The sequence below is a fragment of the Microtus ochrogaster genome, chromosome 21 (genome assembly GCF_000317375.1).
Source record: "Microtus ochrogaster isolate Prairie Vole_2 chromosome 21, MicOch1.0, whole genome shotgun sequence".
Classification (NCBI taxonomy): domain Eukaryota; kingdom Metazoa; phylum Chordata; class Mammalia; order Rodentia; family Cricetidae; genus Microtus; species Microtus ochrogaster.
Genome location: NC_022022.1, coordinates 35,326,603 through 35,346,666, shown reverse-complemented (window position 1 = coordinate 35,346,666; position 20,064 = coordinate 35,326,603). Strand labels below are relative to the sequence as shown.

Here is a 20,064-nt window from a genome sequence, read left to right as displayed (position 1 = left end):
ATTTTAGTAGTTTATTTTACCAAATTAAAACTGTCAATCTGTGTTTTGTCTTCTGTGAATATCAAGTTCCTTTCAATGTCTTTTATTTTATGTTAATAGAGATTCTTCAATTGTGCTTCTATTCCAGATTTCACCCAGCTTTTGTTAGAATTTATTTGATTTAAATCATGGTAATCTTACAGAATCACTTATAAATACTAGGTCTTTCAAAATATTTGTGCCGTTTATTCAAGAACAACATATACACTTGTTTGTGTTTTGTTTACTCAAAAATTTTGAAATGAGTAGAATTTGAAATATTTTTTCCTAAAAGGTCGGTGTGTATTTCAGTGGTGGAGCCCATGCTCAGCATGCATGAGGTCTTGGGTCCATCTCCAGTATCACAAAAACCAACCAACCAACAAACAAAAAAACCCTTAACTTTATAACTATACAATATCTTTTACGTTGATATTCTAAGTGACATGCCTAATTACATTTGAATTTGAATTTTTATATGCATATAGAAAAAACGAATTATAGTATTTTAACCAGCTAATTTTGTGACTTCTCAATCTTTGTAAGTTTTCTTTGAAATTGGCTGTATTCCACGTGTACAAAATTATGTCATATGTCATAAATGATAGTTTCATCTTTCTTTATAACTTTTATGCTACTTAATGATTTATGTTATCTAAAATACTTGTTAATACATTGGAATGATTCACTCAGTTCCAGTTTCTGTAATGATTCATTCAGTTCCCGTTTCTGTTTCTTTCTATATGTGCCTAGCATGGCAACATGCAGATGGCTGCTAACGTTCTTGCAATGTTTCAGTTAGAAATAAAAGTCAACAAATTACATTGCATCTGATTCTCTCTCTGATCTCAGGTACTGGAACTCACAAATCATTCCTTTATATTCATATATATATATATATATATATCCTGAATTTGAATGAAAATGTGTAATCAATTTTAGTTTGTTGTTACTTGAAAGGTAATTTTTATTGATATACGTAAATTTAATTTTGTGTGTAGTACATAGAAAACCAATATTTATATAAGTGCCTCTCTCACTTTCTTTGTCTCTCTCTTTGCTACTTAGTGAGAAGTTAATGGGAGTTCTGACTATCAGAGCATTATTTTTATTTATAATCTTCCTCTTTAATTACTAAAAACAGGGCTAAATACATTGTGATTCTCCTTTTTACATTTGTGATACCATGCACTCATCATTAAAATCCTTTGTATTTGAAATATTTACAGATAAATGAACTGAAGTCAATAAAATTTAGTTCACTTGGGATTTTTCAACATCTGGTAGAAGAATTTTCTCAGTAATTAGAGGGAGAGGTGAGTCATTTTCCTGATGTAGTCTTGCACATGATTAGATATTGGTTGTTTCTATAGTCTGCAGCTTAAATTCAGTGACCATACTGATTAAATTATGATAAAAAGGTATATAGAGCTTCTGCTTGATTTCCCGACACCACTTACTATCTGTAAATCTATGTTCCACATGTTCCTTAGAGTAGCCTCCTCTCAGTCTGCTCAATAGCCTCGTCTCCATCCTAAATTACCATCTTTTCAAATGATATTATTTCTGGAGACATTATAAAGAGTACCTGTCATGTTCTGGTCCATACTTTTTTTTCAGATTAAGCCAACACTTAGGCACAACTAGGAATTATTTACAATTATGAAAACCTGAATCTCATATATATAGACACTTGTAAAAGATAAGATATAAAAGTCTTTTCCATTCGATCATTTAGTTTCCTTTTAGCTTGGAAATGTTGGATAATAAACATAACATCTATAATATATACCTTAAGATCACAATATCATAGATCTAGATTTGAACATTTAAAATGGTATTCTCACTACTGGAGATGAAAAACACTTAAGCCACAGAAGAATGGTATCTATCTTTCTAATTTAAGAGAAATATAAGAGATAACATTTATCTTGAAAATTACATTGATTGTTAATTTTCAAAGAATAAATTAAAGTGCTACATGAAGTAATATCAAATTTATATGTGGATCAACATTGGGCAGTGATGTCAACAAGCACAACACATTCCCTACTCCTGGATTTCAGGATATTTATCTTTGACTACCATTAAAGGAAATTCAAAGTCATTATACACTAGGTCATTTAATATTAATTCACTCTATTGGTTCCCCATTTTGTATCTTACTGGATAGTCATGTATTCCAACAACAATAAAGCATTTATTCTTCATGGCTTGCTTTGCATTATATAGAATGAGAGCATTAATTATTAAACCTAACTCAAAGCTTTTGCCAAAGGATAACAACTGCATTTTCAGTGTTGCTACCTGAAGTAGAATTATGAAAACAGCATAGTGGACTGAGTGACCCCTGTACCACAATCCCAAACTCACCGGAGGTTTCGTCTACTCTCTCATCTACTACGTGGTCCTTCTGGTGAACCCACTCACTGTTGCACTTGAAGTAGATCTGGGTGGCAGGGCTTGCTTTACAGTACAGGTTCACTGGCTTGTTCTTCACAATATAAGCTTCTTCAGGCTCAATGAGGAAGTGTGGCAATGGCTCAGGTGGGTCAGATGGAAAGGTTTCTGGTAGTTCATGAAAAAAGTCATCATCTGGTAAAGGAATAGAAAGTGGAAAAGGTCAAAATATAGCAACTTGACTTTTAATTGCTATTTGTTTTTTAAAAAATGGTTAACATAAACTCAACCATGGGAAAAATAAGGCATGCTGTAAGAAGTAGTGAGCAAACTGGGAAATGAACCTTAGTGTCTGTCACCTACAGAAGCTATAATATTCACAATGGAATATGTATTTCCCAAGGTTACTATTGGGAGGAGGGAGAGAAGGATGGGAGGAGAGGGAGGGAGGTGGGAGGCTGGGAGGAGGTGGAAACTTGTTTTTTTTTTCCTTTTCTCAATAAAAAAAAACTGGAAAAAAAAAAAGAATTGAAACAAGGGACTGAAGAAATGGATCAGTGATTAAAAGCAATTACTGCTCTTCCAGAAGACATTGGTTCAATTCTCAGCATCCACATGGTAATTAATAACCTTCTGTAACCACAGTTCCTGAGAATCTGATGCCCTCTTCTGGCCTCTGATGCACACTCCATACATGGTGCACAGACACAAAGCAAGCACAGCACCATCCAAAAATAAATAAATACAAAAACAAACAAAAACCACTTCTATTAGAGGTAGAAGGCTTGAAGCAAACTTTAAATCCTTTGTAAATATTTGAGAAAAAGCACTAAAATATTAATGGAAGCTCAGATTCAAATTGATCATTACTTTCAAAACATGCATTTGACACATTCAGATGAAAATATTCACTGAGACTAAAATTGTCTACACACTGGAAATGGGAATGAGCATCAAGCTGGCTCCTGGTGAAGCTGTGGTAAAGTGTTATCTGGTAAAATTTTGAAACTGTAATTCATATATTTTATGGTATTATGTAACTATTAGAAAATAGCTTAACCTCCTCATAAACAAATCTCATTTTTATAGTTTAGAAAATTGTCAAATGTGTTACCCCACTCTGATCTTTCAATGTCACTGAATAAATCTCATCTAAAACCATTGGAGAGTTCTGTATTCTTTGAAGTCTTCTTGTATTTCTTAACTTGAATTCCACATGATTTTAAGCTTCAAAAATCATATATGTTTGTTTAATAAAGCCCAGTAATTATTTATAACAATATAAAACTCTTTCCATTATGTTATTTGTTATGCATGACAATTTTCTTTCTAGGAGGGGCAGAAAAGAACAAACTATAGTTAGTCCACAAATATGAAAATATTGCATGTTAAAATTCATGGGTCAAAAGTGAAAAACGTTCTTCACAAAACCACTGAAGTACTCTGTGCCGTAGGACACAAATGATATGATACTGGTATTTAGAGACTGGCTGCTCAGACATTACCTTGAAACTCAGTATATTATGCATTCAGTTGCTATCCCATTTTTGGGAGCTAGCCATTGGTGAAGTGGACATCTGTCCACTAAGAAATCTGGCCTGCGACTTTTTTCATCTAGGTCATGGAATAGCTTTCAAATAGTAATGACACACAGTCATTGCCAATCTGTTTTGCAGTAAAAATTGGCTTTACTTGAATCACAGGCAAAAGTAGTTTTTGAAACTGCTTAGCCATAGACAATGCCTGAATTGTGGAAATGACGGCTGCTGTAGCTAGGCATTCTTTCTTCAACTCCTTGATATACTTTCTTCAGGCAAAGCATCATTTCCAGTTTTTCCACTGTAGACAAACAAGGACACACACTGCCAGTTTACTAAAGAATAACCTTGTTTATATCAATTTCAGCTCTACTAGTCAATATGCAAGACCACTCAAGACCCATCAAATAAACAGAGCCAGAAAAGCAAAGGGACAAGGGACTGAACTATTGACAGATCCGTCTGCACAAATCTGATGCCTTGAATGTCCTACCCATTCTTTCTATCATTTTCCAGAGCACTTCCTTTTATATGTGAGGATGTACTAGGCTGGTAATCAATACAGCTCTACAGCATGCCACACACAAATTCTACTGAAGTATAGCTCTTGTTTCATTATTATTCATGAAAGCAAACAAGACAGTAACTCTATTTCACTTTCCTTTCGGATTGTGTTTGTTTACACATAAACGTGGAAGTGTAGCTAAAACTACACATTTACTCAAGTATGTAAAAGATAAAATATGTTTCAGCTGTTTTTTAAAGTGAAGCTTGTTCCCTTAAAAGAACTGATGGCAAAGTACTAGCTTACTATATACATCTATTTTATTCAGTAATGTAGCATAAGTATTTGTATGTTCTTATCCCATAGAAAAACACTAAGATACTAAAAATCAGTTATATCACCTAGTCAAAAACATGCATCTGTTTAGTCTCATTATTTTAATGACTGAGAATATGGATAATATTGGAAGATTAGAAAAATCACATGTACATTTTCAAGCTAAAAGAAGCTCAATGAAATGCCAGTGGGAAAAGTGATGATTTAATGAATATCTAGAACACATGAACAAACTAGTTGGGCATTTCCTTAATTTTGTGTTTTACCATAATATAACCATTACAAGTGAAAGAAATTTGCCCATGTCTTGGCATAGCATTGATTTGTTAACACTTGAAATGAAATATAATAAGAAGTCACTTCCATCATTTGAAATAACCTGAAGATGAAGACTACATTGTGTTAATTTTAATTTTCAAGTTTTGAAGGTTTTAGAAAACGTGTGTGTGTGTGTGTGTGTGTGTGTGTGTGTGCGCGCGCGAGCGCCTGCATGAGTTTATGTGCACACATGTGTGCATGTCTCTTTGGTAGCCAGAGGGTATCCTAGCTCCTGAAACTGGAGTAACAGACGGTTGTGTGAGGCCTAATGTAGGTTCTGGGAACACACAGAGGACCTGCTGTATAATTTGTGTGACCCAATACAGAACAAAAAAAAAATAAAGGATCCTAGTTAAAATATATGAAGATTTCTGAGAGAATGGCAGAAGAACATTAAATGAGGCCTTGGTCACTGAGGCATTACAGGTCAGATTCATCAAGAATCAAATCCTACCTACAGATGAAATAAAGTGGGCAATAGCCGCCCCCAGTCTGTACAGACATGACACCATTCCTAGTGTGCATTCATGCTGAAATTTATTGGGAATTTCACATATTTTTAAAGTATATTGAGTATTTTCTAGAAGACAGGGAAGTTTTGACTGAGAAACCTAGGCTCTAGTAAGTTGCTTGCTGTTGATGGTGTGTGCAATTTGTGTACATGTCTTTCTTGAGTAAGAGCATTCATGTCATAAAGAGGCCAATCCTTCAGGAACAACAGGCCAGCTCTGCTCCGAGCTGATAGATTACTTACTGATATCACTTAGAGCCTTGCTGTTTTTCCTATACAAACAAACCAGCTTGCAGCTACTATCAAGGTCAGATCATAAAATTTGAAGCTATAAAAGGATGACCCCAAATTTTCACCCACAGACCGATCACTAATTCCATTTCCTCACTACTTCATAGCTAAAGATTTGGAGGTGATATCATGGTGACAATAGGAACAGCTTACCGTGGACAATATGTTTAAATTATTCTAAATTATTACTTTTTATAAAATGTATACTTTAACTTGAAGTTCAATGCACCAATTTGTAGAAAATGACTTGAATAAAGAAATTTAAATATGGTCTTATGAGTAGTTTATTGATATTAACAAAGCAAAATTATTATGGTTATTTCCCTTCTATGTAGTAAGATCAGCTAGCCCTGACTTTTTTGTGAATTCAGCATTATAATTCATTTTATTTTCTAACATTTGACTTAATTTTCCTCTTTCTACCATTACTAAATAATGGTATCCCAGCGGCAGCATTGTTTTTGTAAATCTTAGCATTTTTGCTTCTATTATTTCATAAGGCTTTGTCTTCTTCATTTATATACAGGAGGGAAAAGCTGTGCATCATGTATTATCTTTATAGACTTTCATTCTTCCTAATTCTTGACAGGAAAATATTATGCTATGATCATCAATCTTGGAAGCTTCAGGTTGCTGGTTTTATTGCTGTATCAAGGCCTAATTTTCATCAACTCAATACATAAGTTTCTACATTTCTGAATCACAAGACTTAAACTGTTATTGCTCATAGCATAAAATATAGGACCATTATCTCTTTGTCTGAGACTTGAAGCATATTCTTCTAAAATGGAATTTGCTTCCAAAGAACTTGAGAGCAATTTAAAATGAATGACTGGAAAGCTAATTTTATCTGCATTTGGCCACCCATCCATCAGAGGGATAATGCATGATACATTATCAAAAAAAGCAGCTGGAATTAACTGTTTGAATAAGACTCTAGGCTATTTTTAATATTTAGATTAAAATATCCTTTGGAAGACAAAGGCTATGGTCTACATATCAAAAACATATTTGATTCATCCTTTAAATTCAAATAGTTGAATCAATAATGCATTGAGTCTATTACATATTTTGGATGTACTGAATATTTCTAACTTCAAAGGAAAAAACTTTTTACTTTCAAAGAAATATTTTCCAAACTACATCCTTCTATTACTAGGCATGATTCAAAGTTAACATGCTATTTGACATTCAGCTACTTCTGAACAGAAGGGCTCTCTTATGCCCCAGGTAAATCCTCCTAATCTCTGCGTTTCTTTCTATGAATACCTCTTGTTCTCACCTCCTCTCTTACGTAAGTTCTACTGTGCACTTGAACAAAAAAAAAATTAAGTAACTCTTTTATTCTTTTCTTCACAAAATTTACCAAGTCTAAGTTTCTTTTGCTAAACACTTCACCTATGAAATTTGAATGATGAGGCGTTGAAGAAGGTGCATTTACATAGAATATCAAGAAGGTGCATTTACATAGAATATCAAGAGTATAAATAGACATCAGAATCTAAAGGATTTAAAATATATACTTCTGAATAAGCTGTCTTAGTTATTTGAAACCACACTGTATACAGCAATATAAAAATTTGCATACACAAGTGTGAAGTATTGTTCTTTTAAAGCTCACACAATATATACAACATATGCATTTGAATTTATTTGCATGAGATTGGGCACAACTAACCTTCAACTGAAGCACTACTCAATAGGTTTCTGAAATAACTAATCATGGGCATACTGTTTAGTTAATAAAAACGATTCAGATTTGTATATGTTGAGCTAAGTAAATAAGGCAGAATTTTGGCTAATTTTTGTATGCTTTTTCTGTCATCAGAAAGGAGGTGTTTGTATCCATGTAAGTGTGTGTATGTGTATGGAGGTGACTTTACTGTCAGGTCAAAGGATGAATAAGGAAAAGCTTTGTAGCTGATATTTGCTGACATTAGAGGTCATTACTTCTGGGAAAAATGTGTAAAGGTTGATGGGAAATGTTTGTCTTTTATTTGAAGTCTTTTCAAATTCATTAAAGTTGGTGTAAATAAATATTTGGTATGACTTTCGAGCTTTTGTACAAATTGAGAGATAAACTGCCTAACTCTATGTAAAAAAAAATAGGGTCAGCCCAGAATAATATGTTTGCATGTTTCATTAAGTTCACAAGTTTCAAAACCAACATCACTGACACCGTTAAAACTTACTTCACCGCCTTTAATCCCAGCACTTGGGAGGCAGAGGCAGACGGATCTCTGTGAGTTCAAGACCAGCCTGGTCTACAAGAGATAGTTCCAGGACAGGCTCCAAAACCACAGAGAAACCCTGTCTCGAAAAACAAAAACAAAACAAAACAACAAAAAAAAAAACTTACTTCACATCCCCACTGAACCCCATATTTGACGACTATGGTATTCCCAAATATTTCACTTTGATTTACTTATTTCTAATCTCATTTCATTTTCTCTTAATTCTGCCTCAAATTTCTCCATCCCATGAAACTCTGACTTTGAACTAACAGTTTATGACTTTTTTTTTTACTTTGTTCAAGAATTCATTATTTGATGATCATTTTGCATATGTACAGTTCTAGCTGTTGTGGCTGAAGCTATACTTTGTCTTTAAGTGACATTTTACTTACAGAAATTGAAATCATATGAAAGATGTTATTTTATGGTAATCTGAGTATATAATAGTAGTATTTTATTAGTTTTGTTATGTAAAATCCATATGTATAATTAAGTAACAATCCATTAGTACTTTACTTTCTCCTTTAAATGCTTGACTGTAGTTTATCAGAATGAATTGCTACATGTTTATGGTCAACTCCAGTGAATTATTAGAAATGCCTGCCATTTTCTTACTCTTTTCTAGTTGTTAGTGCTACATGACCTACATTTTTATGGTGAACCTTAGGAGGCTAAAAATAAATAAGAGCACAAATAAGAACTTTATAAAAATTGGGTCTGGAGAGATTGCTCAACAGTTAACACTATTGGCTGCTCTTCGCAGGTGTCTAAGCAACCACATGGTGACATATACCTGACTCTACCTCCTGTTCTACAGGATCCACTGTTCTCCTCTGACCTCTGCTGTCACCAAGCAACTCGCTGGTACAGACACGGATGAAGGCAAATACCCATGAACATAAAACAAATTAAAAATGAATGAAGTGCTTAAATAGTTTAAAAATAATTTTATAAAACTCTATTAATCATTGAGAGATGATGGAGGAAGGTCATTGGCTAATAAAGAAACTGCCTTGGCCCATTTTGATAGGCCATCCCTTAGGTGAGTGGAGTAGGCAGAACAGAATGCTGGGAGGAAGAGGAAGTGAGCTCAGACTCCATAGCTCTCCTCTCTGGGGCAGACGCGATGAAGCTCCAACCTAGAATGGTCGTAGGCTAGAATCTTCCTGGTAAGCTACACGCATAAATAGAAATGGGAAATCAAGATGTAAGAATTAGCCAGTAAGAAGCTAGAGCAAATGGGCCAGACAGTGTTTAAATGAATACAATTTGTGGGTTGTTATTTCAGGGTATAAGCTAGCCAGGCGGCCAGAGCTGGGCTGTGGGAAGAGGCCAGCAGTTCTTAAAACAGAGAGACAAATAAGAAAATAAAAGCTTGGAGCTGATTTCGTTACTATTTAACTAATGAGAAGGATTTATAGAAAAGTCTTCCAACAATGTGAGTAGCCATTGTTTTAATGTAGTTGCATCCCACATTCTGGTGTCCTTTCGGGAAAATTGTCTGAAGTGGTCAGACTTTGTGTCAAGTGTGTCAGAATCAGATTCCCAGCTATCACATGATAGTGTATGTGTCCCTAATAAGGGTGTTTGGGATGTGATTAAACTCATAGGTAACCTTGGAATAAAATAATTAATTGTCCAGATAATCTGAGTGTGTCTCAAGCAATCACTGAGAGGCCTTGAGGCACAACTGATGGTCCCAGGATATTCTCCATTAGTCTTTACCTAGAACAACTGAAAAATATTGGCAGGCAAAACTCAAGATATCAAAAAAGTCCAACAGCTTCCAGCTGATACCCTTTAATAGTCTAATTCCTCACAGCAGGTGAGGCAGCCCTTCCTCTGACTGTGACACCCAGACTAAGCTCACATTGCGGCTCCCACTCCCATCGCTCCTCTTCTGTGTACATCCAGTCCCTACCAGATGGCAAGTCCATGAACAACAGTAGTGCTTATTCACTTCCAACATCTTATGTCTAGAGTACCGGGCACAGTTCAAGGTTTTCCTCTCCTTTCGATTTGTAGTTATTCCTAAGGAAATTCCACAGGACAACACAGAAATGTATAGGAATTATTTACTAAACGAATATCATGGGAGTGAGAAGAAATATATATATATATATATATATATATATATCAAAAGGTATCTCTGTGTGTCTGTATGTGTGGTGTGTGTGTGTACACACACTGAGGGCATGAAGTATGCATTTATTAATATGTATATGTTCATGTGGATGTGCATTCACATGTGGGAATAGAGAGCAGAAGATGTTGGGTATATTTGATCACCTTCCACTAGTTTTGAGGCAGGATCTTCCAGTGAACCTGAAGCTCATAGATTTGACGGGGTTGGCTAACTACTGAGCTTCAGGGATCTGCCAGTCTCTGCTGCTGCTAACTCTGGGGTTAAAGCACATCTGTGTATGTGTGTACGTGTGGTGTGTGTTCCGGAAATTTGAATTCAGTTCTTCATACTTGAACTGTAGGCATTTTACTGACTGAATTGTTACTAGCCTCAGCTTGCAAAGGCATAACTCAAATGATTATAAGTACAAATATAATTCCAATATATAAAATCTTATCTTGTATCCAAATTTTAATACCATCTATCAGGAGCTGTACCTAGTTTTGGACTAAGCAAAATGTTGAAGGTTAAGTCTAACATGGTGTGAGTGGGAAATCTTACAGTATATCTGACTTTATTGTCTTCATCTATTGTGTGTGCAACACACTGGAGTATTACATCATTCTTCCTATTTATAAGCTTCTTCTTCCTTGGGGACTCTGCACTCACACTATATTGCTCCCTGTCCTATGTCTTTGACCTTCCACTTTCTCCTTTGCTTCTTAAATACAGCTAGATAGTCTCAAAGCTTCTCCTTTAGTCTCCCTTGGGCATCTCATCACACCAGTGGCTTCAGTTATCAGATCGTGTCACATACATAACCTTCCCCTCCATTCCCTTTCCTTAAAACCCCCCGATGCCTTTGTATTGACTGAAAATGAAATCAGAATCTTATCCAGGCCAACAAGGACCTGCCTGATCTGATTGCTTCTGCCCTCAATGTCTCCTGTCTTAGCCTCCTGTCCTCTTGCCAACACGTGGCGACAGACATCCTGGCACTGAAATCTTTATTGCACCACACTCATACACACTCATGCACTGCACTTTAGTTGAAGGGCATTTTTTTTCCTTCTTGCCTTGAAGGTTACAGCTCGATTTGTCTCCCGGGCAAAAAAAGAATCAAGACCAAAAATATTCAAATAAATGACTCTTTCTAAGAAGGAATTTCTATCTGATTTCTTCTTATCATCTGTTATTTATTATTATTGTTGTTATTAATCTCTGTTATTATCTCAAATTAACTTGTTCACTAAACTGATTACCCCCTTTGCACATATCTCCAAGCTCTACAAATTAAGATAGCTTCCAGTTTACTCAACACTGTGTCCTCAGCATTGACATTAGATGGACAATCTTTCCCCTAAAACTAACCTTACTTTTAAAATCAGTTCTTTCAATTTTAATTACAACATTATGTTCACAGTCAAAATAAGGTTCCTTATTCAGGTATTATAAATAAATTAAAAAAACAGAGTCCTTCACTTTTTATTTGGATTATATAAGAGTCTCAATCCTAGCCCTACTTGTATTAGTCAGCTTGTCATTGCTGTTGACAAAATGCCAGAAAGAAACAAGTTAAAAGGAAAAAAAAAGTTTATTTCAGCTTATGGCTTGAGATGTCACATACATAACCTAGTGCATGGTCATTTGTATCCATCACCGTGGGCCTCAGTTGACTCTGCTCATCTCATGGCAACCAGGAAGCAAACAGCCTGAGAGAGGAGAGGGCTGCTGACAGGGAAGCCACTTCCAACCACAGCATTCCAGGCACTAATTCCTGTCAACTCTGTGCCACCTAAATTTCTCATGTTTCCTCATAGTCCATCAGGTCAGGAGTCCCTCAATGGGAAAGAGGGCTCTGTCACTCTCTCCTCTAAACACTGCTGCATTTGAGACCAAGCCAAAGCACAGGCATTTCATCAGGTCCACACCAGAAAAGCAATGCAGGACTATAAGAGATGTGAATGTTCCAGGATTAAAGTAGAATTGCTACAGCTTCTGCCGGAATGTCCGAGTGTCCCACAGAACGTGGCTCCGCACTCGTTCAATATCCAGCTAATTTAGCGCCACTCCTCCATATTGGAATTTGGGGATTCTGTACCCCCCAAAAAGAGTTTATCAGTTTGTTCTGACTTCCACATACCTCATGGCTTACAATCCACATTCAGAATTGATTCCCCAATGCCTGCTTCAATTCCATTAAAAAATTCATTTTTAATCTCAAATCCCTAAGTTGCAAATTGCATAATGCCAATTTAATGGGTCAATGGTTTTACTTTATGTCAGAGCTACCATCTCCAAGGTTTTAAAACTTTCTCTCTATAGAAGTGAATTCATCTATAGCTGGCGACCTCAAGAACTACAAGAACATTATGTGTTATAAGGCAATGTTTGATGTCATCTACAGCAATGTCGACATAAACAGTGCATAACTCTTTAACTGCTATAGTTATATATGTGTCTTTACAACAGCACAGACCAGGAAACTCAAATGCCTGTAACCTAGCTTCAAGAAATTTTAATAATATTCTCAAAACTCTGTGTGGGTATGTATTTGTGTGTGTGTGTGTGTGTGTGTGTGTGTGTGTGTGTGTGTGTGCAACAGCACAGACCAGGAAACTCAAATGCCTGTAACCTAGCTTCAAGAAATTTTAATAATATTCTCAAAACTCTGTGTGGGTATGTATTTGTGTGTGTGTGTGTGTGTGTGTGTGTGTGTGTGTGTGTGTACTTGCATGTATATATGGGTATGATGATACTATGTTTAGAAGGTTAAGTGAAAATAGTAGAGGCAAATAGCACCAAATTGAAAATGTTATAATATTGGAAAATATTAAAGAAGAGGGGATCTGTGGTTAATAAGAGTACTCAGTGTATGTGATATAGTGGTTACTCTTGAACGTAACACATTGAAATATGACTACATGATTTATTATGCATATTAAAAGATATGACACTGACTTTTTTTGTTCTTCTCTTATACATTACACCCAGCCTCCAGTTCCCCTCCTTCTCCTCCCAGTCACTCCCCCACTTTAAGTAGTTATTCTTCCAATGTAGTAAAACGACTTAATATAGAAAACACAGTCATCTTTAAGTCCACATGGCAGTTCATGAGCAAAGAAAACATCAACACTTAAAAATAGACTACTACAGATTTGCCTCAAGTCAGAGATTGAAGGTAAACTCTTGCCTTTCTCTTCTTTTTCACTTCCTACATAAACACTTTCAACTAGTGCTTCTCTGTGTGTGGCTTGTGTGATTGACAGACCTCACACTTTCTGTGTGTCTGATTCTATTGCAGTAATTTTTTTTTCAGACTATTTCAAAGTCTCATAAGCAGTACCCTTTGCCTCCTGCAGTCTGGCTGTTACTCCTCAGATTAAAGTACTGTGGTTCCTCATTTCCTGTCAGCATAGTATACAAAAGTCACGATAACCAATGGTTGGTTTATCACTCTACACTTGATTCTTGCAGATAATTCATTTGGTAGTTTTATTTATGGTGTTTTAATTTTTAAAATTTATGTCTCTTTTTGAGATTATGATATAATTTACCCTTCCCGATCCTCCCTCCAAACACCAAAGACTGAATGAACCCTTGCTCTTCTTCAAAATCGTCTTTTATTAATTAATTATTGTGTGTGTGTATTGAGTGTATTTAAGTGAACTCATTTATAGCTGGTGACTTCAAAAACTACAAAGAACATTATGTGTTATAAGTCCTTAATAACTATTGTCTGTTAATGTTACTCATCTTTCACTATTAAAATTACATTAAGGTATTTTTTTTGTAAACAGAATTTTACAAAACTCCCATGCTTTGGTTACTGATATACACAGTACACTCTCTGAATGTTTGGAGCCGTCATTTACAAGCAACTTGTTTACATTATAAACCTGTTGTGTCCCAACTACAATTCTGCAGTTTTAACATAAGTTCACATTTCCAGAGCTGAAGACAAAGCAATGCTACATATGGGCTTGGTGATGTTTCTACAACATTCAATTTTCTACAGATGTTTCATAGGAAAAGCAAACATATCACAGCTGTTAGCAACAGTATTGCTATCCTGAGCTCCAGGTAGTTAGACTATAAATTTATATATTTGGAAATTTTTAGACCACAGTGTTTCTGCAGCTGGCACTGTAATAGAGGGAAGAGTTAATTCTGCAGATGAGCAAGATTGAGTGTGAAGCACATGCTGGTTGTGAACCTCTGCCCTTGCCTCAGATATGTGTGGATGGAACCAGGAGCATTCTTGTACTGAATGAAGCATAAAATGTACTGACGTGAAGGACAATATGCCGGAGAGACTGAAGAAGATGGAAAGGGTAAGCATCACCTCCAGCACACTGTTAATGTCTCTCAATGTCACCTCCCCTGTCACTGGAAATCAGAATGCTTGACACCCGGACACCAAATTATTAAAGCTTCAAGCAGTGACACTCCCTTCTCCACACGAGGCCTGGATTCTCCTGGACACTTTGCTCTCAGGGTCGCTTCAGGCTCCTTGGCCTTTACTCCACCCCTTCACCTCCATAACTAATTAAATCTGCATAACTCTTTGGTGAAAATAGTTTCCTTCGAAGTTTTCATTTGGTGTTCCCCTCTGGGCAATTTTTTGTCACTTTAGTTCAGCCTGCCCTCTTTACATGAAGTTTAAAGAGGTGAACTATTTTTATAAGATTAAAAAAAAAAAAAGAAAAAAAAAACAACCTTTGAAGACCTAAATCTACCTTGATGCTTCACATAAGAACTAGCAAGTAAGACCTGACAAACACTTCAGTCACAAAATATTAACTTTAGAATTTATGGATAAACAAAAAGTTCTAAGAACTTTGATCTTATTTAGGGTAGTTATAATTTTGAGATTTATTGTCTGGCAGCAGTTTTATTTGGGATCTAATTAATATCAAACAACAACAACACACACACATACAAAACAAAAACAAAAACTAACTAATACAGCTGGGCTTATCTTCAGGAAGTTTGTTTAGGAAATCATATTAGATCTCGGAATTAAGCAGCACCATTAATGTTATTTTCTATTCAGAAAAAGACAAAAGTGGAGATAAAGAAAATACAGAATTAATTCTCAAAATATGGTCTCAATCATGGTTTTCTCCCTAGACATAACATAAAATCTTCTAAAGTAGTCAAGTACTTTAGGCCTACTTCCACAACTTACAAGTAATCTTTCAAAATGATGTATTTATTTAACAATTTAACAAACAGGCATAGAGAGTCTTGCCTTGGTCATAGGTAACCTAGGACTGTCACAGGTAAGTATCCCTAGAATTCTCAGAGACTTGATGCCAAGTGAACTGTTTCTCAGCTTAGTAATTGATACATTGTATTCAGAACAGGCAAAGGTGGTGTTCTTATTTTTTGCTTTTGAGATACAGTCTCAGAGGCAAAGCCTCACCTATCCTGGAGCTCACCATGTAACACAGCCTGCTCTCAAATTCATGATGCTCCTGCTTCAGCCTCTTAAGTGCTGGGTTGACAAGCATGTACCATCATGCCTGACAATAAGAAATGTTTCATTTTCAGCTACAGTTTGAGATACAACTTTTAAAATACCATAGATGAATAAATACATAGGTATTAAGCATTTGTGCATTCCTCCAAGACAACTTCTACCTGTAACAGAGGATCTAGGAAAGGAATCTAGATGTTTCTGGCTTGGTACACATGATTGAGTGACAGAGGACATTGCCTTTCATATCCTGGAAATGTATTTAAGAAGAAAATTCTCTGGTTATACACTGTTTAGCAATATTAACAGCACTACTAAACAAACATCCATAAAGCACTTATAAAATGCCAGGTACTCCATTATAGATTTTACATATATTCTTTCATTTATTTCCCATAGTAGCACCATGGGTAATATCATTATCTACATTCTAAACATGAAAAGTGGCAGAGAAATGAATTAACTTGCTGTTATATAGACAGCTAATAAACACCAGAAATAGCTCCTGACTATCAGTCAGTACAGAGGCTTGGAGGACTACCTGCTATGTCATCCACTCGGTGAAGTTGTCCATGAAGATACAAACAAATATTTATTAGATATAGACAAACATGAGAACTATACTCCAAACTCCGACATATCTATGTTTCCTGGTCTCCTTAAAGATATCAGTAATTATTGTTATTATTGCTTTTTTATTTGTGTAATTTTCTAATTTTATGAACATTTTGCATACACTGCTTTTAATTGCCTATCAAAGTTGATTTGGGAGGTGGAGAGATAGTTCTGAAGCTGAGTGATTGCATCTCATTTACAGGAGCACAGTTCAGTTCCCAGCACCCATGTTGTATGGCCTACAGTATAGCCTGCAATGCCTGCTCTGGGGGATCCAACTCTCTCTTCTGGCCTTCTAGTGTACACACACACACAATTTTATTTTAAAATAAAAATGTAATGTGCCTATTAAATGGAAGAATTAGCAAATCAAATCATGTTTACGATATAGAAAAAAAACAATATGACATTGTCTGGAATATGTCTAGCAACCCATAAATCATTTGCTGTTCCACAGAGTTATGCATTAACACTGGTAAAATTACCATCAAATAAATTCTAATAAACTGAGACAATGTGAAAAACATAAAGGAAACTGGGGTAGAGGAGGATGATTTGTGGCATGAAAGGGTCACTGAGGACCCGGCCCTGGCCCTTTGTGATGTGGGAGGAGAACATGTTTGGACACTGTCCATTTTCCTTTTTCAAGTCTCTAAAAGGAAATAGGGGTTGATTACTTTGGCTAATACAGAAGAACTGGCTATTTGTGGGGCGGGAGATTGGACAGCTTTTCATATTAAGGGGGACATTCTATCAAAAAGGCACTCATGTCCAGAAAATAGACGTCTTTTCAGGAAAGCATATCCTTCCTGCTTCCACTTCAGTAAACTCGAGGAGTGAAAACACATTTGTGAGTGCGGCAAGTTCATCGACATTAGCAGCATATCATTTCCCCAAAGTTTGAAAGAGCAACGGATTGATTTCAAGGTTCGCAGCGGGACAGGGCAAGCCAGCATGGCTCACATGTCTTTTGGAAACAATATAAATCCATAGAGCTATTTCAAGGTCTCATGAAGAGGTGACAAATGGCTGGGTTTGGTTACACACTTCCTTCTGTGGGGATGATTTCATCCACTCCTTTTAAAGAAGTCAGACTGATTTGCTGTTTTCATGCTCTGCTTTTCTTCAAATCTAATTTAAATGAGCAGGTTGATTTCAGGGCAGGTCTCTTAACTCCCTCTCCTTCCGCTTGGGTTCATCTCAAGTTCTTGTGAAATCATTATCCTCTCTCTACCTTCAAGATGGACTGCCTCAAAACCAAATTACAAAGTAAACAAAATGAAGTTAGGCCTGTGTTCCTCGAGGATATGCTGCTTGTGCAGATGCGGGCCCAGAATCACACAGATTCTGTGAAAATGTCTCCTCTGCTGCATGGTCCTGCACATCCCAAGCCTATGACTCGCTGAAGCACACAGAGCCCCTCAGGTCAGAGAGCCACTTGGCTCTCCTACAGAAAGAGCCACATCCAAATCAAAGCAGACAATCTTTCAAAAGTTGGAAGTGTGAAAGAAGGAAGGCAATAATAGGGATTTGCTTGTCTTGGAGATCACTCCCAGTCCTTCAGGAAGAGCAATGCCTGTAAGATCTGCCAAGCAAACCAAGCTCCCTGTTCTTCATACATTGGCAAATCAACTAAATTATCACTGAGTCAAAGACTCTAAAAATACTCTCTTGGTGCTCACTATCAATTTATCTGTTTACTTCTGGTTCTTCCATATTCTCAGAGAATCATGATACATACCTAATACGAGGCAACAAATTCTATATCACCTATTAACTAACAAATTTGACTCTTCCCAGGCATGACCAGGTAAGGGGAAAATAGCACCCTATATTCATTATTACATAGTAATCAGACATCTCTTGAGAGCTCCCACGCTTTCATCATCTGCTAAGTGGGGATTAGGGGAAGTGTGCTTCTTTTACTTTTCTATCGTCTGCTTCTTGTTTGTATTATAACCAGCGCTCCACTTTCCCGGTCCGTGTGGCTGAGATTTCCTATCACTCCCTCCCTGGTCTCACAGCATTCCAGTCTTCTGACCATAATTACTGGTTCAGGATGAGCGCATGACTGAAGGCTGTGGCTCTACGATGAAATCTGAAATTCCAATAGAATGGAAGAAGATGAACGCTGAGAGCTTGAACTGTTAGAAGGAAATATGAAGGTTATTTTAAAGTGGGATGGAAAGAGCCAGTTTGCATGAAAGTTTGCAGAGTAGAGAAGTGTGGCAAGAGTGTGCACAGGCTGACATCTAGGTCACTAAATCTGACTGGGATTGGAGGCAATGTGGCCTCATTACTGAGTTTTTCTCTTGTATGAAATGACAATTTTGGTTTTCCTTTATCTTAAGCCTGCTTAACCCATACTTTCTTCATGTGTACAAAAAGTCCCTAATTATTAAAAGGGAACCTCTGAAAAGACAGTCAATAAGAATATTTTAAAGAAGTTCTTACTTCTAAATTCTATATATAATATCATCATCACATTTATGAACTCACTGCAGAGGTAGTGCTTAAGACATGTGCAAGATGGGACTCATTAATATTTATGTCATTATGGATGTGGATGGGACCTACTCTGTAGCCACATACCTCACTGAGAGACTACTGGCAGCTTATGGATTTTGGGAGAGAGGTTTTCATTTTCTTCAATGGTATAACCACTTATAAAGTTTCCTAGATCTGATGAGTAAGAAACATATCTGGACAAGAAACTAATTAAACTCAGTGAGACACACATACACACACACACACAGAGTTGAAAGTAAGAGGGAAACTTTAGAAGTAGAAGGGTAAGATTAAGCAGGGCCATGGAGCATTAAAATATCTAAATTTTATTACTGAAACAAATAAAACCATCAGCAAACATAAGTAAACAGATTTAAGTGCAATGAGACAGTCGGGGAAGCCTAGCTTTTCTTCTCTGGTGGAGTAACACCCATAACTTCCTTTGATACCTGGGTAACTTGCCTTAAGTCTCAGCTGAAAAATCACATAATCTCTCCTTCAGAGGACAACACAGCTGCAGCCCTAAGCCTGGGTTCGCAGGCAGGAGCACTCATGCCAAACTTCCCTCTTCATGGAAGTTACTCTAATCCAGCATTGTGCCATGCTAAATGGCTTTTTTAAAGACAAATTGATGTATTTCCCCATTCATATGATCCATCATGTTAAGATTGACCAAATGATAGCAAGTTTGACATTATCATCTTGATAATTCCTGGTCCTGCTTGCTGTTGCCAACCTTCCCCTAAATACCCAAATTCCAGAGTCTGATGGGTTGGCTTTAATTGATAAATCAAAACATAACCTTTCTTTCCTGGTGCAAGTACATGATCCCACCATGAATTCCCCATGCCACACACATCTGGAGACAGTGAAAAGAAGACCTCATTTTTAAACAGAAAATTGGTGTTGAATTCCTAGTTTTCCGAAATATAGATATGTTGGAGAGCTATGTTTATTTATAACATAGGGACAAGTTTATAGGGACATGATTCAGAAAGATTCTACAGATGACACCTTTTTATTTGTTTATTTGCTTTCTATAGTTTGAGTTGCTCATGGTCAATGTCATTCTAAACATAGTAATTTCAAAAGTTAATTAGTCAGGATGTTAATTTGCACACCTTTCTGAGTAGCATGATGAAATCTCATAGTTGTTCACTCTGTCCACCCTGGGATATGAGTG

General features: G+C 36.3%; 1 protein-coding gene across 2 annotated transcripts in view; it reads right to left on the bottom strand.

Annotated features, from left to right (window-relative positions):
- The window catches only part of Unc5c (unc-5 netrin receptor C), a 335,223-nt gene that overhangs the window by 133,863 nt on the left and 181,296 nt on the right, over positions 1 to 20,064 (bottom strand). For both annotated transcript variants that reach the window (XM_026783907.1, XM_026783908.1), the window contains exon 2: positions 2,392 to 2,613. In XM_026783907.1, coding sequence (XP_026639708.1) covers positions 2,392 to 2,613 — 222 coding nt within the window. The remainder of the gene's footprint in view (positions 1 to 2,391; positions 2,614 to 20,064) is intronic.